At 50.8% G+C, this 26,086-nt stretch overlaps 8 protein-coding genes and 1 non-coding gene across 9 annotated transcripts; 5 read left to right on the top strand and 4 right to left on the bottom strand.

The window, feature by feature from the left end:
* The first annotated feature begins 1,417 nt into the window (after positions 1 to 1,417).
* Positions 1,418 to 3,298, top strand: STEHIDRAFT_166095 (uncharacterized protein). The gene is made up of 2 exons (XM_007300825.1): positions 1,418 to 1,552; positions 1,604 to 3,298. Exon 2 carries the CDS (start codon positions 1,620 to 1,622, stop codon positions 3,213 to 3,215), a length of 1,596 nt encoding a protein of 531 aa, XP_007300887.1. The 5' UTR covers positions 1,418 to 1,552; positions 1,604 to 1,619; the 3' UTR covers positions 3,216 to 3,298.
* Positions 3,299 to 3,598: 300 nt separating this feature from the next.
* On the bottom strand, positions 3,599 to 3,683 carry STEHIDRAFT_t87. Its single transcript has one exon. It is a non-coding gene; the product is annotated as a tRNA-Trp (tRNA).
* A 1,268-nt stretch (positions 3,684 to 4,951) lies between these two features.
* STEHIDRAFT_74017 (cyclophilin-like protein) lies at positions 4,952 to 6,127 on the bottom strand. The gene is made up of 7 exons (XM_007300503.1): positions 6,013 to 6,127; positions 5,874 to 5,945; positions 5,734 to 5,804; positions 5,586 to 5,665; positions 5,346 to 5,475; positions 5,192 to 5,277; positions 4,952 to 5,129 (listed from the first exon to the last, which is right to left on the bottom strand). The coding sequence occupies exons 1-6, from the start codon at positions 6,091 to 6,093 to the stop codon at positions 5,235 to 5,237; spliced, it is 477 nt and encodes a 158-aa protein (XP_007300565.1). The 5' UTR covers positions 6,094 to 6,127; the 3' UTR covers positions 4,952 to 5,129; positions 5,192 to 5,234.
* A 386-nt stretch (positions 6,128 to 6,513) lies between these two features.
* On the top strand, positions 6,514 to 8,592 carry STEHIDRAFT_92225 (WD40 repeat-like protein). Its single transcript, XM_007300824.1, has 5 exons — positions 6,514 to 6,627; positions 6,682 to 6,703; positions 6,788 to 7,588; positions 7,645 to 7,822; positions 7,884 to 8,592. Exons 1-5 carry the CDS (start codon positions 6,620 to 6,622, stop codon positions 8,429 to 8,431), a joined length of 1,557 nt encoding a protein of 518 aa, XP_007300886.1. The 5' UTR covers positions 6,514 to 6,619; the 3' UTR covers positions 8,432 to 8,592.
* Positions 8,593 to 8,997: 405 nt separating this feature from the next.
* Positions 8,998 to 10,314, top strand: STEHIDRAFT_92224 (uncharacterized protein; the record flags this gene model as incomplete). Its single annotated transcript, XM_007300823.1, has 7 exons — positions 8,998 to 9,040; positions 9,093 to 9,155; positions 9,224 to 9,263; positions 9,372 to 9,522; positions 9,583 to 9,661; positions 9,795 to 9,838; positions 9,945 to 10,314. 7 exons carry the CDS (start codon positions 8,998 to 9,000, stop codon positions 10,167 to 10,169), a joined length of 645 nt encoding a protein of 214 aa, XP_007300885.1. The 3' UTR covers positions 10,170 to 10,314.
* A 503-nt stretch (positions 10,315 to 10,817) lies between these two features.
* STEHIDRAFT_51513 (uncharacterized protein) lies at positions 10,818 to 12,944 on the bottom strand (the record flags this gene model as incomplete). The annotated part of the gene is made up of 7 exons (XM_007300414.1): positions 10,818 to 11,110; positions 11,190 to 11,286; positions 11,335 to 11,442; positions 11,524 to 12,160; positions 12,266 to 12,540; positions 12,610 to 12,681; positions 12,732 to 12,944. 7 exons carry the CDS (start codon positions 12,942 to 12,944, stop codon positions 10,818 to 10,820), a joined length of 1,695 nt encoding a protein of 564 aa, XP_007300476.1.
* Positions 12,945 to 13,059: 115 nt separating this feature from the next.
* On the top strand, positions 13,060 to 16,264 carry STEHIDRAFT_145001 (uncharacterized protein). Its single transcript, XM_007300822.1, has 5 exons — positions 13,060 to 13,434; positions 13,958 to 14,386; positions 14,443 to 15,881; positions 15,943 to 16,029; positions 16,092 to 16,264. The coding sequence occupies exons 1-5, from the start codon at positions 13,102 to 13,104 to the stop codon at positions 16,123 to 16,125; spliced, it is 2,322 nt and encodes a 773-aa protein (XP_007300884.1). The 5' UTR covers positions 13,060 to 13,101; the 3' UTR covers positions 16,126 to 16,264.
* A 438-nt stretch (positions 16,265 to 16,702) lies between these two features.
* STEHIDRAFT_50406 (WD40 repeat-like protein) lies at positions 16,703 to 19,341 on the bottom strand (the record flags this gene model as incomplete). The annotated part of the gene is made up of 3 exons (XM_007300322.1): positions 16,703 to 17,751; positions 17,816 to 17,990; positions 18,055 to 19,341. 3 exons carry the CDS (start codon positions 19,339 to 19,341, stop codon positions 16,703 to 16,705), a joined length of 2,511 nt encoding a protein of 836 aa, XP_007300384.1.
* A 572-nt stretch (positions 19,342 to 19,913) lies between these two features.
* Positions 19,914 to 20,755, top strand: STEHIDRAFT_74001 (uncharacterized protein). Its single transcript, XM_007300502.1, has 2 exons — positions 19,914 to 20,480; positions 20,563 to 20,755. Exon 1 carries the CDS (start codon positions 19,925 to 19,927, stop codon positions 20,438 to 20,440), a length of 516 nt encoding a protein of 171 aa, XP_007300564.1. The 5' UTR covers positions 19,914 to 19,924; the 3' UTR covers positions 20,441 to 20,480; positions 20,563 to 20,755.
* Positions 20,756 to 26,086: the final 5,331 nt, after the last annotated feature.

Genomic DNA, 26,086 nt, shown 5'->3' with positions numbered 1-26,086 from the left:
CCTTCCTTCCTTCCATACATACATCCTCCATCTCGCTCTCGCAGTATGCACAGCACGCACGTATAATATTCTACTCTACATACACGCATTCACGCGCATTCACGCACATGCACACGCGAACAGGCATGTGCATGTGCATATGCTGCTCTCGTTGTTTGTTTGTTCGTATAGATATAGACTATGATTTGTGATTTGTGTTTTGCCAGTGGCTGGGGAACGAACGTCTTCGGTCTTTTCTTAGAACGGTGACTTGGTATTGCTGTCGGTGTTGTGGAGTATGAGCAGTCTGAGTTCTAGGAATCTGGCTCGAGTACTTGTTGGCAAGCAGCCTGTTCCGAGTCGTTATTCATCTGCTTGTTTGACGTTGTTCGTATAGACCAGACCAGACCATGGCGAACTTAAATTTTCCCCTCAAACTCCATCAGACTCCTCAGACTCAGACTCAGTACTGTCTAACTTTAAGTTGAGCTCGCCATCCGGACCCAAGGCCGCAGTACATACTAGTGCCAGTGCCAGTGACACTGCGAAGGTTGAGTTAGCTCTGAGCTCAGGCTCGCCGTTCGTGAAGACGTGATCATGGATCATGACGAGGATGAATCTGTTGCTGAAGAGAGTACTAGTGCCAGTAAGTTGGACACACGGTTGCAGCCGCTTTCACCATGATACCAGATAACCTTTTTTGTTCTCTTTTTTTTGTGGTGCCCAAACATCAACTTTATACTAAGCAAGTAGCCAAACAACTCTAGATCCCGACTCGCGGGAGAGGATCTGGCTTGAACGTTTTGGGTGCCAAAAAGAAGCATTTATGTGGGATATATAGTACGACAACGGCTTTCATATATTTATGATAGATAGCCCTCGACTCAGAGTGCCCGAGTTCTAGTACAAGTGTATCAAACATCAATATTTATAAATAGATGAACCAAACAACTCTAGATCCTGCGGGAGAGGCTAGGGGAGGATCTCGCAAGCCTTTCCGTTGCCAAAAGGAAGCATCGATATCACTGGCAAAACGTCGTTGTGTCGGATGTTCTTTGGCTGGCCTAGGGGGCTGTCTATGACAGTATATGTTTGGTTTGGTTCAGTTTTATTGGTGTTTGGTCAACTCGAAAGAAGAAAGATAGGTGGATATCATTGTTAAAGCGGCTGTGAAGATTCAAGCTGATTCAGAGACTGTCGGTAGCGGTGTTGCGGTGAACTTGAACATGAAGTACGTACCCAACGCGCCATGTTGTCGGATTGAGCTTCTAAGTGTTCATTCTCCGACCTTCTCCGACTGATTGACAACCGGTGCCGCGTGGCCGCGTGGGCCACAGGCGATGGTCATTGCGCGCGTTCAAGCGGGCGAAGTGACAGGAAGTGACCTCTCTCCTTTATAACTTTGAGCCGCTATCCCTGACTCGGGCCCATACTACTTGAACAACGAGAGTGTGCTCGTGGGTTGACATTCTGTGCTTGCTATTCTCCTGGTCCTCTTTTCTACGAGTCGGTCGTTAGGAAGCAGCTACTGAGCGTCCTTCGAAGGTTTTGAGATATCAGAGCTCACAAATAGGTAGCGAGCATCCATGTCCTTTGACTCTTGCCTGATACTGAGTCTCCACAGTGCTTCGAAGGACAATATGGAGGACATTGTTGAACATAGCCAAATTGGCGCCCTCGCCACTCAACACGACCGCGTAGACCACAGCCCAATCGAACGTGTCCCAGCCGAGATTCTCTGCGACATCTTTCTCTCTTGGATAGAAGAACACAGCTGGAATGTCGAACATCCGATTATCTTCCCCCATTCCCCCTTTCTTCTTGCCCGAGTCTGTTCCCAGTGGCGCAAGATCATCTATGGCACACCGCACCTTTGGGCGTCACCGCACGTCCGTATCCCTTCCGGTATGTACATCACGAATCAATGGATGGAGAAGTTAGTGGCGTATTTGGCCAGGTCAAAAGCCTGTCCACTTTCGGTGACGTTGGAGGCGTCACGCCATCACACGTTCGCCTCGGGATTGCAAAAAGGCCTCGAGAAGTTGATTCGGGCCCTTATACCGCACGTTGAGAGGATTTACTCGCTGCACATCAGCCTCACTCAATCTGCCTGCAAGGAGCTGCAATACTTTGCTATCGGTGAAGATGGCTGGTCCAATCTCGAGAGCCTCACCATCACTACATGGGGGCCCCCGCTCTTGGGGTCAATCGTGCTGGATCGCCCGCTCGTGTTCGCCAAAGCTCCCAAACTTCGCGAACTCACGCTGGTGGCCGACAAGAGACGAGGAAGTCGGCTCCTCCGAACCCTCACCCTCGCGCTTCCTTGGGCGCAGATCACAAAGCTCACTACCAGCGAAGTCTTCCGCACCTCAGCGGCCGCGCGTGATATCATCCTGAAATGCCCTCTCCTAGAAACCTGCTCCCTAGGACACGTCATTGTCTGGCCTGAAGGTCAAGTCGCCCCGGACCTTCCGACCCGTACCTTCCCCCACCTCCGGGCCCTTAGCGTGATTTTTGACGACAACGAACGCTTCCTCGATCACGAGGCCAGTTTCTTCCAGCCACTAGTTATGCCCGCGCTCCAACGATTAGACATACGAGCGACTGAACCTCCCGAATCGGCGGAAACGCCAACCTATATCAGCTTCATCTACTCGCACTGCGGATCGACGTTGACGCACCTATCTATCGATTCGATCCTTTTTTACGATGAAGACGCCGTCGTCGTCCTGAAGCTCCTTCCCGCGCTGGTCTCGTTCCGTGCCTCTTTGACATACGCCGCGACGAGAGACGATTTCTTCCACGCCCTCACCTACGACGCCACTTCGGCTGCCACGCCACTCGTTCCGCGCCTGGAGAGCCTCGACATCGACGAGTATCCTCCCTCAGAGGGATTAGAACCTGTCCGCACCAGTCTCGTTGTCAAAGCCATCGCATCTCGCTGGTGGTCCGACGCGGAACTGGCCAGGACACTACACACCGCCACCACCTCAGCCTCAATGCCAGCCGTGGCAAGGCTGAAACACGTCCGTCTGTCTTGGGATTTCGATGAATCTCCTTCAGAGTCGGACGCGGCGACGATTGGGAGGTGTAAGGACGAGGGGTTGGACGTTTGGATTAGTGGAATGCCGCGCAAGGATTTGACTCAGGATATTTCGGATTATGGGAGTGAAGATATTGATTACGAGGCGCTGGCTGCTCGGCTCAGTGTTGGTGATGGCGATGGCAGTATTTAGAGAGGCGAAGTCTGTGCTTTCTGCTTCCTTCCTTATTCTCAGACAGTAATACTTGGAACGAGGAAATCATGAGGTTAACAAGCAGCGCCAATATCGTCACCAGTGCTATTTCTCTCAAACGTGATACTGCCGACACTGTCAAAGACACTGAGAAAGCCTTCGGGAGGGATTAAGCAAGGATTAAGAGCCGTTGTTGACGTTGGGCCGTTGCCTGAGTAATGGACCCGGTCTAAGTTGATTGGGCGCGCCCGAGAGGCCACAGTGCAATACCATTTAAGGCCTGCCGGAACCGAATCGAAGAACTCGAGTGGACTTCCTTGGAGTCGTATATATGCTCCTCCATCCCTCCTCACAACAAAAAAAAAATTATCAACCCGAATGAATGACCCCGACCCGATTTGAACGGATGACCTTGTGGATACACATCAACTACTGGAATCACACGCTCTACCACTGAGCCACGGGGCCATAATACACATTTCATATCATAACTTATTCTGAACATCGGCGAAGACAAGAACTTTTGCGAGATATCTCCGGAATTTCTTCCCACTTTCACTGCGGGCTATGAAAGAGGGCAACCACTGGCACTGTTACCCTTCTGTATTCTATTATATTATGCACGGTCCTTGTCTTCGTAGCTCCGCTGTGATGCATTCGGAGTCTGATCTCGTCGACTTCCTTGTTCTCGAAATTCGAATGATGTGCGAGATCCTTCAAGGTACTTATGCAATACTTATGTGCCGCCTATCTACGTCAGTCAATGTCTCTAGAAGTCATCCGAGTGTCTGAGTTGCTTTCCAGCAGTGAGACATTGTCAAGTAGCTTTCGGAGTCAATAAACATCTGCTCTCGCCGTCAGGGTACGGTCACATGTGTGGAGAGCGAGCCTCACGGTTGTGGGTGAATGGCTGCGGTAGACTTGAATATCCAGATCCCATGCGTGTTCCAGACGAGAGGTAGGGAGTGTAGTAGCAGTGTAGTATCCATGGACAGAAGTGAGAAGTGTATAAGTTGGTGAATGATCACGCTACCTGACTTACAGTCCGATTATCTCTTCACAACGCGTCAGAATGTGCGAACCAGTGGGATTTCGTGCGACTGGAAGGGTGTTCAAGGTAGTCACCTTAGTGCTGCGCATCAAAACCTTCCTTTGCGTCTCGTTCCAGCTTGACTCGGAAGGCTCCGCGGTAGAAAGGTAAATGGTAGTGTGCGATCCAAATGAAGACCTCTGGGGTACGATGATAGAAGGCAAGACGCGGAAACTCTCTTCAAGAACATAATCTATCTCCCTGAACCAAGAAACGTGAACCCATCTTGTAGTGACTGAAGTAGAACACTGAAGATCACTACACTGGTAGGACACGGCGCGGTCCTCCGTTCCATCAAAGACTCCATCTGGACAGTAGCTCGAAGGAGAATTCAGAGCAGTCCATGCACGACATGCATTGCATGTCCGGGGTAGCACCACTCCGATCTATATGTCTGAAGCGTTCGCAGGCCCAAGTATGGTTAGTCTGACGGTAAAATCGTACACTTAAAATCTCACTCCGCTGCAACGGTGTAAGTTTGGACGAACTTACACTCTCAACTCAATCAGGTTCCCGTATTCTGTCCACGTAACCGGCGCAAAGAAGGCGGCTAGAGAAGAGATCTGGTTCTGAAGGTTATAAGGTCCTACCACGGAGGACACCGAGCGCGTGCGGATATGCGTTTAGGATCGCGTCTCTTCGTTCGGATGAATTGACGCATATTTTTGGATAGCACATCATATAGGACTCGCTAGAAAACATAAACGCTGGTGCTGCGTGATTGATGGATCCAGCTTTTGCGCACTGTCAGTTCTCCATCCCTGCAGCAGAAAGAAGCTTTTGTTGAGGAGGCGGCGAAACGACGCTTCGGTATTCAACACGGCCTACGGAGAGACACCCATGCGTGAGCTAGTTAGTACGATTAGAAAATTTGAGGTCGACGCACGTTGTTCGCGAAAGAGACATCGTCAGAAGACAGAAGAGGGTGATCAGAGGGTACGAGCTTTGTGTATCTTGACATCTTCCCGTGGGCTTGTGATGAAAAAGGTTCACGAATTCAGCCGAATATTTCCCAGAGATGACGAACGTTTGAATCATACCGGTCTTGCGTATCAACCGCAACAGATCCTAGACGTTGCAGCACACGCATCCCTGAGCTCACGCGCCCAAAGATGGTGTGTTTGCCGTCTAAGTAGGGTGTTGGCGCGAGCGTCAGGAAGAACTGAGAGCCTGCGAATAACAGAGTTGTTTGATGGATCAGGCAGCAAAAAGGTTCGGGACCGAGTGCAAGTAAGCTAGAATGAAGCAGAGCCCCACCAGTGGGAATTATGTGGACGGACCGTTTGAGTTGGGCCCTGAGTTGGCCATGGCAAGAATGCCTGCGCCTGTGAAACGCAACTCCGGGTGAATCTCATCCTCGCTGAACACCGAGGCAAAGGGCAGAATTTAAGTTTAAATCGTCGAGAGCAATTCAGGTTGAAAACGGACAATTTTTGTCCATAAATACTCGTGCCGCCTCGACCTGTACCCGTGGGATCTCCACCTTGGACCATAAAATCCTGAGAAGAAGTTGAGTGGTATGGACCATTGTTAGTAGTTAGACGTGATTGTTCTATAGAAGTTCTCACAGATATGATGCGGTGGAAGATGATACCATTATAATAGCCACGTTTTGCAAGCTCTGCGAAGTTGTTACATGTCTGCATAATGTCAAAGTTGATTCAGTGCAATCCGTCAAACAAGCCGGGACATTTACACAATACGTACACGAGGAGCATGGTCCCAGTAGAGCTCCAGCTGGATGTCACCCATACTCGTTTCAAGAACAACTGATTGGTTTGTTGCCATGGTCGACGCTCCTATAATCGCTCGTGCGTAGCGGGTTGACCGTTCAAGAACAAACAACGTCGTCAGTCCACTCCAAAACAGACACTTGGGTTTAGCGCCCATGTCACTCACGTGGTATGAGCCGGACTCCGGGGAAGCTTGAAATGCCTTGGACTTTGCACTCGCTGCAGCTCGCCGGTGCTTTCGAGGCTCAAGCGCTCATGTTGACTAAGGTATGGCCACGACAACTCAATATCAGTGACGCGACTGTGGCTACTGGGGACTCATAACCTCACGATATCAGCTACTCGGATACGAGAAGTCCAAGCCTGCCCTAGTGATACGCCTGTGAGCAATTTGAACATATATCATGGATTCGTCGAATTTTGTCTCGCTTTTTCTCTTTGCTACGGGAACGCAAACCTAAACACCGCCGGAAGTAAGCGAAGATGCCATGATACTTGTGGTGTCGACAACTGATGCGTGGGCCGGCGCTGCAATTAATGATCACGAGTGCTAGCGCAGACGGGTGGGGCCCGAGATCGTAATGCAATCGTGAGCACTCGTCTACCTTGCCCCTGCTCATCCTCCTTCATCATCACCATTCAGAAATTGTGTCGGACAAATGCAGGTGCGATAATTCTTTCTTTGTGACTATTCACTCCCGTCCAGAACCTCGCTACGAAATTGTTGACGCGTCTCGTTGCGATCTCAGGACCATAGATTGTTTTCTGGTCTCTCTCCTGCTATCCAATCATGCATCTTCTCCTTCCTATCTCTCCGCGACACTTTGTGCGCATCGCGTGCTTGCACTGCTTGGAACAAGGCCTTGTCGATAGATGCTATATGGGTGTCTTTACTCCACCGAGAGGGATTTTGGTTCGGGGCCGGCTCAGAATATCAATTCGTCGAAGCCCTCGCTCGCCGTGGTACCTTTGCCGTAGACTCTACCTCCATTCCTTCATCAAGCCCATACAAAGTCTTGTTCAAGTCCAGGTTCTTGACCAAAACTCGATGGATATCTAACACCCAACCCAGACACACCAGATTCAACGCCCATGGTCGCTCAGTAGTCACGTGTCTGGTTATCCATGGAGATCGAGTAATCTCAGCTTCAGACGATCATTCCATTCACGTATACTCTCTTTCCACTGGCCTTCTCATACACTCCCTTATCGGTCATCATGGCGGTATTTGGAGTTTGGCTGCCCACAAGAGCGAATTGGTCAGTGGTTCGACTGACCGTACGGTCCGAATCTGGGACCTATACACCGGTCGTTGCACCCATGTATTCGGTGGTCACACTTCGACGGTCCGCTGCATAGCTATCGTCAGGCCAGAGCGGGTAACTATGGAGAACGACAATGGGTTGGTGAAGAAGGAGAAGTGGCCAAATCGGCCGTTGATCGTCTCTGGCAGTCGGGACCATTCGTTACGCGTGTGGATGCTACCTAGACCCGGCGAGATGGAGTATAGATGTCGTGTTTTCGACGATACGGATGCTGGCCCCACAAATGTACGTCTTTGTTTCATCTCCACATAGCAATACTGACGCCAGGCTTGCACTTGTAGGAGGATGTTGATGAGAACCCTTACCACAAGTTACATCTGGAGGGGCATGACCACGCCGTTCGTGCTCTTGCAGCACGGGGACGTACACTCGTCTCTGGCAGCTATGATTCGACGGTTCGTGTATGGGATATCATAACGGGCAACTGCAAGTGGGTCCTGGTGGGCCACACGCAGAAAGGTGTGTTACATTCTTTATAGAACATGTTTACATCTTCTCATGCCCACCTGGACTACTGTAGTCTACAGCGTCGTCCTAGACTCGGCTCGCAATCAAGCGTGTTCGGGCTCAATGGATAGCACCGTCCGTGTCTGGAATCTTCAAACGGGCGAATGCCAACACACCTTGACAGGACACGCTTCTTTGGTCGGCCTTCTTGGCCTTTCTCCATCGTATCTTGTATCCGCTGCTGCCGACTCTACTCTCCGTATCTGGGACCCCGACAGTGGCGAGCTTCGAAACACGTTGGCGGCTCACACGGGCGCTATCACCTGCTTCCAGCACGACGAGTTCAAGGTCCTGAGCGGTTCTGACGGTAGTCTGAAGATGTGGGACGTCCGTGATGGATCGATTGTGCGGGATCTTTTGACTGGACTCATCGGTGTTTGGCAGGTGGTCTTCGAGGGGCGGTGGTGCGTCGCTGCCTCCAATGGTCAAGATACGACAAGGCTAGATATCTGGGACTTTGGAAATGGAATAGACGACGAGAATTGGATAGGAGAACCTCTGGGTGACGTTTATGAAAAGGATGACACAGACGACGAAGAGGGCGTGGAAGATACTAGGTAATTGTTCAGACGTCCAATCATGCCAACCAGAATCGTGTAGGGTCCATGTCCCTATGAACTTGTTCTGTTGTAATTATCGCGATAAGGGTGGAAGTCCTCAGGCTACTAGTAGGCCGGCCTCTTACATGTACACTGCGAGTGTTTGTATTAGATGTAAACTTTCCGGATATGTTTCTCTACTTGGGAAGTGCCAGTCACCGGTGCGTTCCATTGCGGCCCGTAAACGGGCGAGCTTTAACCAAGCTTCGTCCAAGGACTCGGATGTGCTTGCCTAGCCCATCTGGTACCTCTAGCTCGCTATTGGTCAGTATCACAAGAGTGGGTGGCATATCCGCGGCCAAAGAGACCTATTCAACCGCGTTCACCATTCAATATTCGCGGCGATGACGTGTAGCAATTATAGATGCATTTTTTCACCGACCGTAGAGCTCCTTTAACTACACGATCCTCTCAATAAGGAAAGTAAGAACGTCCACGTGGAAGCCACATGCCCAAGGAGACTTGTTTTGAGGAACGCACTAGTACTGTTCCCAAAATACATCGCCCCTTCTCATCTTTAATTCCTCGATGCGAGCCGTTGTTCAACGCGTTCTCAGTGCATCGGTCACAGGTGCGAACGTTATCGCCCAAACTATGTACTCGATCTCACCTGCATTCTGTAGTCGATGGTGAAACGATTTCCCATATTTCTCGAGGACTGATGGTTCTTGTGGGTATCGGTACAGGTCTGTAAAGCCAGGCGTCATCCAGTGGAGGAAAGGACCTCATTCGATGTTGCTTAAATGTAGCGCAGATGATACTGCTTCCGATGCAGAGCTTCTGACCAAAAAGATGTGTGTACCTTGAGTACGCGCCTCGGCGCTCGTCTCGCGATTTGCGTCTCCCACTTCCTTGGGTACTGACTTACGGATTTGCTGTTCACTTCGATTGGGTCTATGAAGACTCTCGCTTCGAATATTCTCCGACCCATCGGCCACTAACATGTGGAAAGCAAGCGTGAAGGATATTGGCGGAGAGGTTCTCTGCGTCTCGCAGTTTACACTCATGGCATCCACGAGCAAAGGGAGTAAGCCTGATTTCCATCGTGCCATGGTTTGTCGAGTTTTTACACCTGGTGAAATTTTCATGATCACGCTTCTATTGGCTTTCCAGGGATCCGAATCTTCGAGTGAGCTATATTCAGTATTTCTGGGCAAGATGCGCGAGGCCTACACTCCAGACAAGATAAAAGGTTCGTCTCGGGAAGTCCCTTGTGCCTTCCTGCTCTTCGTTTTCTGTTTTCTCTCCTGGGATATGCCTTTCTCCGTCAACAATTCCTGCGCACGCTCACGAGAGACTCCTTTTGTCGTTCTGTTTCCTGTCAGACGGAAAGTTTGGAGCTATGATGAACGTCTCACTTACAAACGAGGTGCGCCCATGGTTCTGCCTCAACACCTTCCCGCTGTGCTTCGAGTGCTTGGCATCTTCAACTCAACACTGAATGAATGATGCACTTGCCCGCCGCTCTACTCCAGGGCCCTGTGACCTTCACGCTCGATACACGTAAATTCGAGTATGTCGACGCTCGTCCTGGTGCCACGAAAACTCAGGTTGGTGCCGACGGCCGCGCGAAGCAGAAGACGGCGAAGGGAATGCGGGCTGGAGGAAACATCGCGGCCAACTCCGTGCCAAAAGGGAGTACGGCTGTAACATCTACTTCAAGCGTTGAGGTGCCACCGCAAGCTGATGCGGATGAGTAAACAGCTGCCGTCTATATTCTAGATATGTAGTCTTTGTCTCAGTTTCAGAAGGCCTTCCATCATACGAGGTCCCCCGAGTGTGTGCAAGGAACCCAGAACTCACTGCTACGTGAAGACCTCCGTTCGAGGTCGGTCAACGTTACTGAAATTGTTTACTTAATCACTCCACCACCAATCTGCTCCTGATGCTACGAATATGTGAGACCGTGTACAAAGGGGCTCAAGCATCCAGCACAAATCAGAGCCTAGCATCATTGTTATTACCGAGACATTGCACCATGAACAACTCGTTTCGCGCGACATGATAGACCAACGTCAAACGTTGAAAGTGTTCGTGGATGTTAGTGGACACCCCTTGTTGCAGAGGTCTTGAAGAGGGAAATTTCATCAGTTCACTGTCGTTGGCGCACCACTGCCATTCTCCGTAGGCTATGTCTCCACGTAAAGTCTTTTGTGCTTAAACAACAGAACGGCGACCGTGCGGTGCGATCATCTGGACCGGAGGTTGAATGAGGTTTCTCCGGAGTAGTCTTTCTCACATTCATGTCAGTCTGAACGATGATCATAATTATCAGAGCGTAGCTTTAGTATATCTATACCTCTAAAACCGTGGGATGCGCATCTAAGACGAAGAGAGGGCTCAGTCAATCACAACATACCGCCAACCAACCACACCAACACCCTCGTCCCAAACCTAACCTTCCTCCCACCGCCATCGTCGCCACCTTTCTCTGCCTCTCCAGGAGCAGCACCCTTCCACCTGGCCCCATCCTTCCGCAAACCCTTCACTTCTTTCGCCAGCGCTTCTCTCAGTTTCGGCGAGGAAGTGAGCATGAGGAAAGATAATTCCGTGTCGAGGTTTGCCGAGCGAGAGTTGAGGTTCGTCGATCCGAACAGTGTGAGGATGGGTGGTGATGTTTGCGTAGGTGAGAGCCAGATACCTATAACCATGGACGATGAGATTTCAGGGATAGTTACAATGCGCGCATACGCAGGAAGATGAAGGACAAAAAGGCGAACCTTTGGCGTGATACGTCCAGCCTTCTTTATGCCATTCAGTCAGCTCGACTCCTTTGCCCTCGCCTTGCGCTGCCATATCCGATACAGTAGCACCCCTCTTGTCTTTTGTATTTGACGTTGACGGTAGATGTGATGAAGACGGGACCCAGGAACGGCCAGATGCTCGAACAGCCCTCATGAAGCGTTGTTCGAGTAAAGTGTAACCTTCGGGTATCCGTCCTGAAATCCCTGAGGATCCGAAGAAGCCATTTGCCTGCAGAGCAGAACGGTCCGTCACGCGAGTGAGCATCTTTTAGTAAAACAACGGCGTACACGATTCAGATGGTGAGCCTACCTTGGGTGCAGCACAAACGATTCTAGTGTCGACATCGGAGCTCAATATGAGATCTTGATACGGCTCGTACAAGCCGAAATATCCGCTCGTTAAATTCACCAGCGGACGCTCAGTTTTGTCCTTGTCCTCTGTTTCCGTGGGAACGTTTGCAGTCGGAGTCAATGAAGGAGGCGAAGAAGATATACGGCTGTAAAGGAGCTTGAGAGCTCGTTCTTCTTCCCGAATGTTGAATTGGCCGGCCTGAATGACGGGAAAGACGTAGACTTCGTCGTCTAGATCGGCAGGTTTTGTTGTGACATCCCTCGACGAGGAACTAGTTGCGAGCGTAGATGTATCCGATGACTCAAGATCGATAGGTGCTGAGAGATGCGAAGCTTGAAATTTAGACAGAAGGGTTGAGGCTTTGTTCTCGATATGATGCGGATGGGTGTCTGGGTCCGACCAAGATACTTCCAAAGGATTAACCTGCCCTGTGACGCCAGAGACAGAAGGTGGTGGCTTATGTGGCAGCAGATGATACGAGAATTGAGATACCGTTTGCAGGAAGTCGAAGCAGTAGTTGGCGAGGGAGGGAGACGCAGTGAATTGAATGTAGCGGTCTTGTCGGTCCGTGAAGTACGACTTGTTCAAGTTGGCACTACGGTGATCAAAACAATATTTTAGCACAGCGGTCAGAGGCTACTTGGGGCATGATGTCCACAGACAAAAGCGGAGAAAAGAGAGAGACCGAACACTCACTCACCCACTGATCATGACGTCGTCATCTGCACCATATACTTTCGCGTGCCATGTACCCCAGCCTTCGTTGAACCTAGGGGGCACGATCTTCGCCATCATGCCTTTCAGCTTTGGACTCCTGAACAAACTGACATGAACGCGAGCCGGGAATGATTCCAAAAGAGGGCGAAGGAGAGTAGTCGTGGACGCCGGACCCGGTCGTGTCGATCGGTTCAAGTCAAGGACGAGGTGCAGTTGAAGAGAAGGATTTGACGAGAGTGATGAGTGCAAAGTTTGAATCTGTGCTGATGCAGCATCAAGTTCAGTCTGTGTATACACTCGGGAATAAGAAGTCGTCGAGGTACTGACTAGTTCGGTTTCTTCAGACCCGATATAAAGCGACGAGATAAATATGCGCTTTTTGGCGCGACGTATCATATCCTGCTACGCGTCAACGCCATCCTAGATCTATGTGATGAACTTCAACGTACCAGAAGAGTGCTATAGAAGTCCACAGGTTGGAAGAGAACGCGTACATTCCGTGCCGACACGGAAAAACATGGCTGGTTGTGTGCAAGCTCAGTAGCGAGCTGGCGAATGGATGGGTGTAAGTGAGCTGTCGTGAACACCGTTCGTGACGGTGAGGAGTGATTTACTGTCAGGACAGGGAGACATGAGCGGACAGCCCGACCAAGGGCAAACATCAGGGACGGAAGCAAGTGCCTGCAAACTGGGCCACAAACACGCACTAGTATACCCCGCATCCCATACCCCACACATCCACACCCCTCTTCCGCTTTCCACCATCATCACCATCGACGCCAACGACAACGAAGGCCCAAGGCCCTCTATCTCACCGTCATGAGTGTTGCTTCTTTGCTTGCGACAACGTCGGCTACTGCACTCTCTGCACTCAACACGTCCAGCTCAATCCCTGCCAATTACTCATTTAACATCTCGTTCAATCTGTCACTTGGCTCCCTCTTGACCGCATTGCCCTCTCGCATTATTCATAACCTTCGTCGTCTGGAACAAATTAATACAGAACAGACTATACGTCTTCAGGAAGAGCTCTCTCGCGCCCGGGTTGAGAGGCAGGTGGCCGCTGGTGCCGATCCCGGCACGTACATGCATCCTCCAGGTCACCCTTGGGCCTTCCTTGCGTCGGGGTATGTCATCAGTCTATTTATCATGGTAAGTAGTTCTTGGAATGTCTCGAAACTTGCCTACACGACTGTTGTTGGGTACGAAATCGAGATGGCTTTCAAATCTGTTGGTGAACCCAGGTGTCGCCAGCAGTACAACCCACACATATCTGTCGTCTCTCAAAAATCACCATGTCCCAACAATATCCTCATTTGGTTGCCTGGATACTCGTATTAAGGGTTAGAGGGCTTTGGCTTTCGTGTGCTCTCAGTTACCCCTTGTCATCAGGCCACATTCATCAGCCGCCTGACAGATGATGGTCGTAAATCGCGCGTTTTGGAACATATCCTGCCATACATTTGCAGCTTTAACATCTTGCTACCAGATGCCATGTCGTATCTCTCTTGCCCCTTCGTACGGAACCAATTTATTTCCGGTCTATCTGCACGGCCGTAATTGGCTACAATGTGTTCACCCACACCTACGCGGATACCTTACGAATCCAGATATACTGCCACTTTCAGCACGATGTACTCACATATGGATCTATAGCTGACTCATGCACATCTAGGCACTTCTGGTCAACCGGATACAACATATCGTCGTTCCCTCGCAAAATCGTCCGTCTCTACACAGACCACATCACTCCTCTCGCATCAACTTCCGTAATCCCATGTCGATCCTTCGTTCTCTCAGGTCATTAATATTCCCCGTCGATCTTTCCTCCAAACTCTCGCGTTTCGTGTTCCGTATACCCACCCTCCTACTTTTGGGGCGCTCAATATTTCTCTGGAGCATCATCTTACTGCAGACCTCCGGCTGGTTCCCCAGTGACAGTCAATGGGAATGGGTGCAGGCTCTTGATGATTGGGGTGCTCAACGGGAGATGCAACACATCTGCTGGGACACCTTCTGCGCTGTTTGTGCCACGCTGGGCGTTAGCTCTCTGACCAGGGGGCTAGAGGGGCTCGGCGCAGATGGAAACTCGCCGTTCAATCTTGTACGTCCTTTGCATAACTTCCTCTGACTGAAGAAACTGACGTTTGGTTTCCGTAGTTAGGCTACGCATTTCTTCTACATCTTTACTCCTCACCACTCACGCATACGATCAAACTCGAGAACCTCCCCTCCCGGCCGGACATGCACGTCATCATATCTATTCTACTTCCACTCCTTCAACTCACCACAATACACGCACTCGGCATTTCGCCCCGTCTGTCCTCGCACCGGCTCGTTCCAACCACGGTCTTCACTCTCCTGACCCTCCTTCACTTCAACACTGTGATATTCTTCACTTCCTCAAACTATCCGCTTATCAACTACACATCCTGCGTATTCGAGAGCATGCTGCTCGGCGTGACGGTCATGGCGTTCGGATTGAACGCGATCACGCAGCTGTTGTTAGAAGGCGAGGTCCGTAGATGGGGGCTTTTTGGGCGAAGGGACGTCATGGGCGACGGAGGCGGAAGATACTGGGAGGAAGATTTCGGTGTCGTACTCCTCCGACTCGGAAAAGCCTGTGTCGAAATCACAGCCATGGAAGGTCTTGGTAACGAAGTCGGGTCCGTCAACCTCTCACCCTCTAAACCGCGTTCCCGCTCCCGCTTTTCCGCACTCGCCGCCCCTCCTGCGACCGAATACGGAGAAGTATCTCTGAGTAGAGCTGGGGCGACTCTAGTCAGCCATACAAGGTTGATGGCACGGACGCAGGAGGGCCAGGTAAGGGTGAGAAGTAGAAAGGTTGGGTTTGAGAATGAGGTAAGGGCGGTCAGAGCCGGGAGGAAGAGTAACAGTAGAGTTGGGAGTGGGGCTGATGGGGTCACGACGAGGTTTTGGGTTTATTGGGGTTTAAGGAGGGAGTTTGGGAGGTTAGGAAGGGAGTGGGTTGGTGCGTTCGGGAGGATCGCGAGGAAGGTTTGGGGACGGGTTATGGGAGCTGCGTTTGGGGACGGAAGTCCACGCAGGTACACACGCGCCAGAGGGGAAGATGCCCAGGATATCACACCTGTTTCAGTGGACGGCTCTGACGAAGAGGAGATATTCGAAGATGAGGACTATGGGAGATTTCTGGCCGGAGAAATGCTTTCGGACGACGAAGACGAAGAGTACGTTCCGCGAGGCTCTGTACCGCCGGACTTTTCGTCTTCTGAGGACGAGGAAGGACCTACCGAGCCTGGTTCGGAGACCGCAGGTCTCTATGCAGACCTGTCTTCCTCCACCGGGATAACGCCCCATTTACTGGCGCACGTCACCAGTGAGGGAGGCTCGCCATTGACGCGGAGACGGTATCAGAGTGTGGTGTTCCCGCCTACCACAGACATTATTCACGCTGCTAGAGAGAGTACTGTGGAGGTGGAAGATAGGAACTGGAATGAGTTCGTAGATGATATGCGAGTAGCAGCCGGCCCTCCGAGGGACGATAGCGACGATGAACGCAGGCGGTACTGTGTCATCTGCACGGTGGAGGAAAGGCAGATTATTTGCTGGCCTTGTCGGTAAGTCTCGTTCATGTCAGTGGCTCGAGTATGAGTTGTTTATGATTTGTTTGTGGAGCAGATGTCTAGCTCTTTGCAACGAGTGTAGGGAGAACCTTGCCTCTCGCTTCGCTCCTTCGGAACATTCTTGTCCTTGCTGCAGACAACCGTGAGTACCGTCGTCAACCCCGTCCCTTTGAGCTGCCACTGACGAGGCTCACTTCCTTTCAGCGTGGAGGGGTTCTCCAGGATCTACATCCCTTAGTCTGTCTTACCTCGAACACGGCGGTCAGTCGAATTGCTATTTATTTCGAGTACCGGCGTGTGAAACGGATGGATCAGGCTTGCTTGACCGCTAGGCCGTGCTTTGTAATATATTTATTGTACTTGCTATGAGTTGTTTTGGACCAACCTCTGGACAGGCAAGCATATGGTAATGACGGAGCCCGTCGGATGTGAGTTCCGTGCTGAAGACATGAGTGGAGAACGATTGGAAAATTACAGCAATGTGTGTTCCGAGAGACCTATGGATTCCGTGCAAGGATAGCGCAAAATGGTGCCATAGAATCAAAAAAAAGACTTGATTGCGAAGCCGCAAACAAAACCATGAACTTCAAAACATGAGAGAATAATAGCTACGACGATGCATGAGGGGGTAACAAGAATGTACAACTGTGGTGAATGGATAGAGTCATTATGACGAGACGATTGAGACCGTGTAGTGAGAGCGTAGACGCTGAGATAGGGGATGAGATGGATGGATGAGTGATGTAGAGTGAAAGGAGATACAATATATAGCACGAAGAACAAAGAAAAGAGAGATGGGAGTGAAGTAATCAAGACTAGCGTTTACGACTGCCTGCCGGCCTAATCCTAGGACGCGTGGGCGTTTCATCGTTCGTAGGCAACGGCCTTGCTCGTGTAGATGATGATGGACCGGCAGCAGCTCCGGAACTGGAGCTTGCACCAGCACGTCCTAGTGGACCGACCATCATGCCCTGGGTGTGGACTCCAGCTCTGGACATTCTTGTCATGAGCGAGTTTGTAGATGTCGTACCAGATCGACGATTGCTCCCGCTGCCAGAAGCGTATGGCGGCGACCTGGAAGACCTGGAATGATGCTGGTAGGAAGACGCTCCGGAGCCTGAGGCTGAACGACGTGCTGCGTGATCATCCCAGGTGCGGTCTGACCGTCCAACAGTAGCAGCGGTAGGAAGTTCATCCCCCACTTCTTCCTCAACGTAGCCATCATTGTCCATGCCGTATTCCTCCTCTCCATCGCCCATCTCAGCCTCCGAAGGCGCTACTTCCAAATCCTGATCCATGGCATCAACGTCGGCTTGCTCCATATCTTCATCTTCGTCTTCTTCGTCTTCTGTCTCATCCTCGTCATATATACCTCCTGCAGGTTCGCCCACCCAGTCGTCATCATCTTCTCCATTACCGAAGTCCCAAACATCTAACACTGTCGCATCTTGCCTATTGGAGGCAGCGACGCACCACCGTCCCTCAAAGACCACCTGCCAAACACCGATGATTCCCGTCAAAAGATCCCGCACAATCGATCCATCACGGACGTCCCACATCTTCAAAGTACCGTCAGAACCGCTCAGCACCTTGAACTCGTCGTGCTGGAAGCAGGTGATAGCGCCCGTGTGAGCGGCTAGCGTATTTCGAAGCTCACCACTGTCGGGGTCCCAGATGCGGAGAGTAGAGTCGGCGGCCGCAGATACAAGATACGACGGGGAAAGGCCAAGAAGGCCGACCAAAGAAGCGTGTCCTGTCAAGGTGTGTTGGCATTCGCCCGTTTGAAGATTCCAGACACGGACGGTGCTATCCATTGAACCCGAACACGCTTGATTGCGAGCCGAGTCTAGGACGACGCTGTAGACTACAGTAATCCAGGTGCCAGGCATGAGAAGATGTAAACATGTTCTATAAAGGATGGAACACACCTTTCTGCGTGTGGCCCACCAGGACCCACTTGCAGTTGCCCGTTATGATATCCCATACACGAACCGTCGAGTCATAGCTGCCAGAGACGAGTGTACGTCCCCGTGCTGCAAGAGCACGAACGGCGTGGTCATGCCCCTCGAGATGTAACTTGTGGTAAGGGTTCTCATCAACATCCTCCTACAAGTGCAAGCCTAGCGTCAGTTGTTATGTAGACATGAAACAGATTGTTAGCACGTACATCCGCAGGGTCGACGTCCGTATCGTCAGCACCGCAACACCTATACTCCATCTCGCCGGGCTTAGGTAGCATCCAGACGCGCAACGAATGATCCCTACTGCCAGTCACGATTAACGATCGCTTTGGCCACTTCTCCTTCCTCAATAGCCCATGATCGTCCTCCACATCCACCCATTCGGGCTTGACGATGGCAAGGCAGCGAACTGTCGAAGTGTGGCCCCCGAATACATGGGTGCAGCGGCCGGTGGACAGGTCCCATATTCGAACTGTACGGTCCGTGGAGCCGCTGACGAGCATATCTTTGGTTGCAGCAAGCGCCCATACACCGCCTTCATGGCCGACGAGCGAGCGAATAAGTTGACCGGTTGTTGGAGAGTATACATGGATAGAATGGTCGTCAGACGCGGAGATGATGCGTCCTTGCGAGAATAGTAGACACGTAACGACGGAGCGACCATGAGCAGTAAACGTGATGTGTTTAGGGTCCTGGTTGGTGATCCATTGCGAATGAGTGAGATATCGTGACTTGAAGAGGACTTTGTAGGGGCTGGGAAGAGGTAGACTGTTCGGACCAGGTAAGCCAAGACGGTTTCTTCTGCGAAGTAACGCTGCGGCAAAGGAGGATTCTGATTCGCCTCCAAACCAAAGCCTCTGGTTCTTCAGAAGGTCTCGCCATAGGATAGGGTCAGTGTCGATAGTTTCACGCCATGCCTTGGAGACACGCGAAGCGCGCGCGATGTATTGGAAGGGAAGGAAACTGAGTATATGGGAGACGAGCTCTGGGGGAAGTAGTGTGAGGAAGTCGCGGGCGAGAATAGGCGTCAAAACAGTATGCACGTTCCGCAGGACCGGGAGCGGTGAATGTCGGAGTAGAGTCACGAGGAGATGCGACTGAAGTGGAGGAGGTAGACCTGAGAAATGGGAGACGAGGGAAGGTAGAGACATGAGAGTGGCAAGCGAAGAATCTGGTTGAATGGGAAGCTGAGAAGGTTGAGGAGAAGAGGCGCCGCTGGGAGGTGCTGAAGGCCATATATTCTGCGGTTGTGGGGAGCCATGCGGGGACGGTAAGGGCGATGGAGGTGCAGCGCCGTTCGCTGTGGATATCTGGGTCAAAGGAGCTGCCTTGGCCTTCTTGCGGGGAGGAGTGCTTGCAGCGACCTCTAATGTTGATTCCACGCCTTCCATCATGTTCTCGCTCGAGTAAGACCGCTTCCTGCCATACCTCTCCACCGCGTCTGTAAGGCCTACTACCTTCTGCTGGTTAACCCGCTCATCATGTTTCACCATTCTCCAGCCCTTGCCGCCGACAAACTCTTCGTCTTCAGTCATCGAGTCCTCAGCCAGATCGGAGTCGTGGAAGGTAGCACGTGCACCGTTCGGAAACACGAGAGGAAATTGGCGAAGCGACTTAGGGAGGTCTGCATTGAGCAACGGATACTTCTGGGGGTCCTTTGGCAATGCTGGAGGAGGTAATGGAGGTAAGGTAATGGGAGCGTAGGTCGTCGTCGTTGTAGTAGTTGTCACAACTCTAGGAAGTTCAACGAACGCGCACGTCAGCGATCAAGTGTGTCATGGGCGCGTAAATCGCTCTTGCCTAGTTGTGTTAATGGATGGCGCAAGCACCAGCGATGGTCTTTGATTCGTGCTCATCGTCAATGACGGTGGCGAGGAGGGTGAGGAGGGCGTGGAGGATGATGGCGGCAGTGGGGAAACGTAGGGAAACGTCGAGCGCGATGTCACAGCCAAGCGCTCGCGGCTCAAAGGAAGCATTTCCATTTTCGGCCATATTTGTAACCCCGCTTCTCACCGTTCCCTCAGCCTCGTCCATCAAATCTCTTGCTAGCAGAGCCTTGACTGGACCCCCTGCGTCATGGCCAAATTATTTCATCTGAAGCCCACGAAACTTGTCCCCAATAGCGTCTATCCTTTGATATATTATCAGTCAGCTTTTTCCGCTGGAACCTCACCAGATGCTATCTCTGCTCATTTCGCAAAGCACCGCTGGGACGAGCAACACAGGGGCGGAATGTCATATCAATCCCATTATCATTCAACTACGCATGAGGTGATGGGGGTTTACAAGGGGAAGGCTCAGCTGCAGTTTGGGATGTCCGATCAGGACACAGAACTGGAGCAAAGGAACAAGGTCGTTCTCGAGGTCTCCGAAGGGGATGTGATCATAATCCCGAGTGGTGTCGCCCATCGGTGTCTCAAAGATGACGGAGGTTTAAGCACTGTTGGATCGTATCCAAGAGGTGGGAAACAGTGGGATATGAATTACGGAGGAGAAGGCGGGCAGATTGAGGTATCGGTGCCGGACATGGACCCTTTCTACGGCAGGGATAAGGAGGGCCTAACAGGTGTATGGGTCCCTGAATCTCAGTAGGGTGAACTGAACCTTGGCCATCCAGTATACACGATGCTTGGTGAGGTCGTTCTGATCTTTCTTCATCAGTTTTTCCACAATTTCTGACTCATATATATACTTTGCTGTACTTCCACCGGTAGCTTTAGCGCAAATGCAAAACCGAGGACGTCTTTCGAGCCTGTAACGTGATAAATGTACGATATATTGATGGACAAGAGTATGAGTCCAGACGCCGTGCACGAACCTCAGTTATGTGTGTATTCTACTACTGATTCTCACCGATTCATCATGACCGGGCAGTGACCTTGCATCACCGCTTGCATGAGGATTGCCATGTCCAGAATGTTTGCCAACAAGTCAAAAAAAAAAGACAATCCTCACCTGATGTGATCGTTACTTTCCAATTAATTGCACTCGTGCATATTGCGAAAATAACAAGGATAAAACGGCACCTGTACCAGGTTCACCTCCATCCACAGCAATTCTCGATATTACGCGAACGTCTCACAAGCATCTGGCATCATCGGTATCTGTCGACTATTCTTCAAGATTTCTGTCCTCTTCTTCTCCCAAGAGATGACCGCGGAATCCCGGAGCCTTTCTTGGGTGGTCAATGCTTATTGGCCTCTGGCTCATACATGGACCGTCCCTTCGCCTTTCCTTCCAATCGTGAGCTCAGCCTCTACCCAATCATGAAGGTGAGAAGACTTGGGCTCCACCTATCACGGCCTGACGAACAACAGCTGCCACAACTATCCTCGTCGAGCGACCCAGACGTACTATCACCTGCCAAGTCATTACTCTTCCTTGTCCCCTAATGGATTCTGCCAAGAAATTATTTTGAAACCCAGGACTCACTGCAACCACGATAGAGTGTGCAGCGGTGTACAGCTATCTGCGGGCATCACAGTTAGTGTTGGTTCTTCTTACTCTTTTCCCTCCATGCGGCGGCTAACTATTCTCATCAGAATACCGACCTCGGAGATAAGCATGACGTTCTCTTTGTGAATGTCTGCATTTTAGCTAGTAAGTACGTCTGGTAAGTCGAGCGCATATTTGACTGACCCCTGTCAGAGCGGGAGAATTACGACTCCGACTCACCGTGGTCAGTTCAAAGACCATGATACAGAGAGCACTCTGGGCCTCTTCGTAGTCTCATTTTGACTCTCAGTTCCATCTAAGCTGACATATAATATCGTGTTAGTCGTTGATTGTGCTAGCAGAATTTACTGTTGCATCAGATTTCTTTTCTGAGTCACTCTCAACTTACCTTGGATACTGGCCACGGTATCTCCCGAGTGTCGATCCGAACCACTGAGGGCTTCGTGGCGCTCCCAACGGAACCGAGCAGCCTCGATATGGAGACGAAAGGTAGACATCACGATCCCGGGCCTTAGACTTTCTAACTTCTATGCCTCGTGATCAAAATATTTGCACTCGCCTACCGCGACATATCAATCTAGTTCGTCCTGTCTGTCTTTATTTTCCCTCGGACTGCTCGTCCGTATGTCTTTGCGATATTTATCGGGCTGCCATCATCTAGTGCGTTGAATCATGATGGTCATTCCAACGAATGATCAAAACACAAGCCACAATGCTTTCAAGTTGAATGCCGCCCAGTGACCATCCGCCCTTGTAGAGGTATACGACACTCGTTCCGGTGTCGGTGATGAACGGGCACCACATGAATCATACCATTCAGTCACTCCGTCATACGATATCTTTATAAGGACGACATTACCGCATTACCGCTCGGCCGGGATTTAGGATCGTTCGATGAACAGGGGCTTCTCTACAGTCGAGTAAGGCTAAGTCATGCTTCATTCTCCTTGGCAGGGCTTTCCCTTGTCTTCTTGACTGCGCGTTCAACAGTTCTTCGTGTTTCTATGGACGGCATACTTATTTACCACTTGCCGCGGCCTCCTCGTCTGGAATCTTGCCCTCGGGTTTGTCTATCACAGATGACCATGATGGAAAGCCTCTTCGCAGACCGTTAATTGAGACCGCACCTACGTGTATCTGTTTCGGCACTCGTATCCGATGTTTGTTGTGTGCAACAAACGCTGTCATTGCATGACTTCACCATACGTCGGACAGGAAGGGCTGACCCTCAGATCGACTTTGATATAATGGAGTTGGTCCCTCGTCCATGGATTAGGATTTAGGTATCAGTACCACTGTAACAAGCCTTACAGTACTATATTGGCAGTAGTTCGTCCTCCATAATTGACCGGTGACATTGCATCGGGTTCCTACTCCGTATATGCACCTCGATCGTATCGGAGATTGTATACTCTTCGTCCTCGATGAAAGGAAGCAACGACACGCCCCTTATCAAAGGCCAATCATGATCAGGAGCCATTTTCACCAGCAGGCAGTGCGTTACTAGGCTCGGCAATTAATACCGTGGAAAACTCTAATTGACAAAGAGGGTGAGGCCACGTCTTTGTTAGTGGACATGTGTTCGTGTTACCCCCACAGAGTACTCGCTTTTGCAGCCCCTGGTCAGTTGCTTCGTACGCCAAGCTGGACTGGCTATTGAATTGCTCTCGCATGCGTCTTGCTGCGGCTCCGACGCTCGCCCCAGTCCCTCACTTCTGACTATTGGTTCTGTGCTCGGAGCAGCGAGCAAAAATGTTTCCTTTCCTTCGTTCATTCCCTGAAGGTTGACTTCCAAGAAGAATGACGCGAGGGTTGCTCAGGACGGCCCTGGCGTTTGTTATGCTAGAACCGACTGATTCTGGGGTTGCATGCACCTTGCCCGGCGATCCCATACTTAGCTCTGAGGGCTCATAGCGAGGAAAAATATAGGAAAGGCCCGCACAACCGTTGAATAAATTTGCATGTAGAGTGTTTATTTTTTCTCGTCCTTCCTAACGGTGTTCAGTGTCCTATTTTGTGTAGCATGAAGTCATCTCGAGTTCCATCCAAATAGCCCGGCAGTTGTACCTGACTCCTTCCTTCGCTTGGCCTACTCTTTCTCGAAGGCGTCGAAGCTCAAGTACAGTCAAGTTGCTCAGGAACCCCAGTGCTTGCGTTTGAAGTGCCTCATCATCGAAGGTCGACGTTTGAAGCTTGATAGCTTAAGAGTTTCGGACCCTGTGCTGGTCATCACTTCCAACTCAGCGATTACAAAGTCCGAATACTTAGTAGAGGATACCATGCCGAGTCTCATGAACCATTTTACTTCATACTTCATCTCCTGTTGACTAATTGCTGAACATAACTGTACATCTCTCGATTCATACGTCTTCGGGCTCGAAGTCGGCGTCGCGGGTCCGAAGGTCATGGGCTAATTCTACAGTGGTTTAAAATTGCTCAAGTTGCTCAGGCAGGGCCATACCACCCGGGATTCCACGGTGGACACTTCGAGGAAGGGTCTTACAAATTTAGGGAGTAAGCATGAGCGCCATTTAGAGCCAACGCGGGCAAGTTGTGGTGCCATTCGGACTGATCATACGCGTGAAGAGCATATGCGTTCAGCAACCTGTAGGATGAGACCACGTTTCTTCTCTATCTCTATGACGAAGACGATGTTCGGAGACTGAGAGGCATGCCGCGGCCACGACTATACAGCGGAAGAGTAGATTGGGCGGCGGTGTCGAAGATCGGTGTCGAAGATGGGTGTCTATTGATACTCGTCTTCACCTCGGTCATCAAGGCCCAACATGAGATTTTCTTGTGTTCCATCATTCAGAAGAGAATGAGCAACGCTAGCAAGCTATCGAAAGCTAATATTTATTGCATTGCGCCTTCGTTGACGTGGATGATCATGATTAGGTACTATCACGGCGGAGTTCAAAATAGAAAGCGGAATACCAACCTAAGCAGGGAAGAAGGATGTTCATGAGAAAAACACGAACGCGAAAGGTGCGGCAACTCAGCACTCAAAGCAATCGCGACGAAGCACCTCAGTCCCCACATGTACACTCACTGCACCCCCAGTCACTTCGTCGGATCATCCACCACTCAGGGCTATCTGCCTCTGAATCACTACCGTCTATCATCAGAACGAGCCCAACGAACTGGGAAGCCCCTATGAAGCGTATCAGAGTCCAAGAATAGATGGACGACCTTCAGATATGACAGCGTACCACTGGGAACCCGCATACATCGATGTACAAGCCAAATCCATCTATTCTCCCACATCATCTAAGCCAAATCTAAGCCCACTTGTACCCACATAGGTCATGAGCCTCCGAGTCCGATCCCGAATATCAGTAACGACGGATGCAGAAAATAAGAATGGACGTCTCATGGGACCTTTCGCCATCAAAGGCCTCAGGTAAAATTGTACACGCTTGGTCCTATTGTAATTATTTTGTGAGAACTTCAGGCATCCTCCGACAAAGCTCACCAAAAGAGTGTGCGATGAAGGTGTCGACTTAACATTAACATTTAAGCTGTTCGTCCTGATATATTGATGGACGTTGAAGGTCGGCGTGAACTGGGAAACAGAGTACCATTACTGTGGAGGAATGGGATCGATTGTGCTTCCGCTGGGTTTCGCCGTGAGTGAGTAGAATGAGACTTTGAGACGATTCCGAGTCGGCAAATGGCAGAGATGGGGGTAAAAACAGCGGTGCCGCGGCCGGTGAACTGGACGTTTTTGGTTATTCAGTTGAGAGAACAAACGGAGTCATAATACCACCTAGCACTCCTCTTTTGTTTGAGACTCAGACTGGCCTAAACGCTGAGCAGAACGCTCCATAAATAATCCACGGTAACAGGGTTGTGGTGATGCAAACTCTGAGTGGCCAGAAAGGCATGCATAGAATATGTTACACCACGACAGCCTTTACTAAGCTCAATGGCAGGAAACCAAAATAGATCGTTCGGAGACCATAAAGAGAACATCAACCGAACGGCCCTCGGTTCCTTAGACAGAGTCCTAGTCAGCTCTTGGCGTCCGACGAGCGGCGAAGCATCTACGTACATCAAGCAACAGCCGCAGACCATCCACAGAGGGAATAACATCTAAACTTGAGCCATCTTACGAACATACCATCTCCCACCCGGCCAACCAGAACGGAGAACGCGAAATAACTTGCACGACGTAACGATATCCGTCTACCCCGAAACCGTAGGCCGCTCCCTGATGACCATCTTCAAGGGCATAGATAGATAAAGAAGGCATGATCTAATCAGTGCCAGGGTGGGTCGCGGAGTGGGGCTTTGTGGCTTCCATGGCAAGTCAGGACGTCCATCTACTCCATCCATCCACCCCTACCCCTCGGGCAGAAAATGGACCAATCGGCGTGTGTATGACGAGCCCTATTGTGAGCCTGAACCTGGGAAAGCTGAACCACAGCGCACAAGGATGGGGTCCTGAGATCGTCGTGATATCGTTACCGTGTGTAAGACGTAGTCGCAGCTCAGAGTTGGAGATAGACTAAGTGCTGTGACACAGGCTCCGAACGGCGAATCGTCCACGGGCCGCTGACAGTAGGTTGAGGATCACGGTCCGTTAGTGCCCTTGAAACTAAGATTCAAAGCGAGAGCGGAACGTACATGAAATGTGGTTTCGGTGATCATCTCTATCCAGGCAGAGTCGGCGGACGGGGTTTACTTCTCCTTCTCCAGACTGCGCATGGAGGATTAATTGAATCAATTGAGCGACAAAGGTGAAAAGAGACTCTCGGCCATTTGAGACTATAGTGAAAG

Source organism: Stereum hirsutum, assembly GCF_000264905.1.
Source record: "Stereum hirsutum FP-91666 SS1 unplaced genomic scaffold STEHIscaffold_3, whole genome shotgun sequence".
Lineage (NCBI taxonomy): Eukaryota > Fungi > Basidiomycota > Agaricomycetes > Russulales > Stereaceae > Stereum > Stereum hirsutum.
Note: the sequence above shows the minus strand (reverse complement) of the source record. Positions and strands in the feature narration are given on the sequence as shown.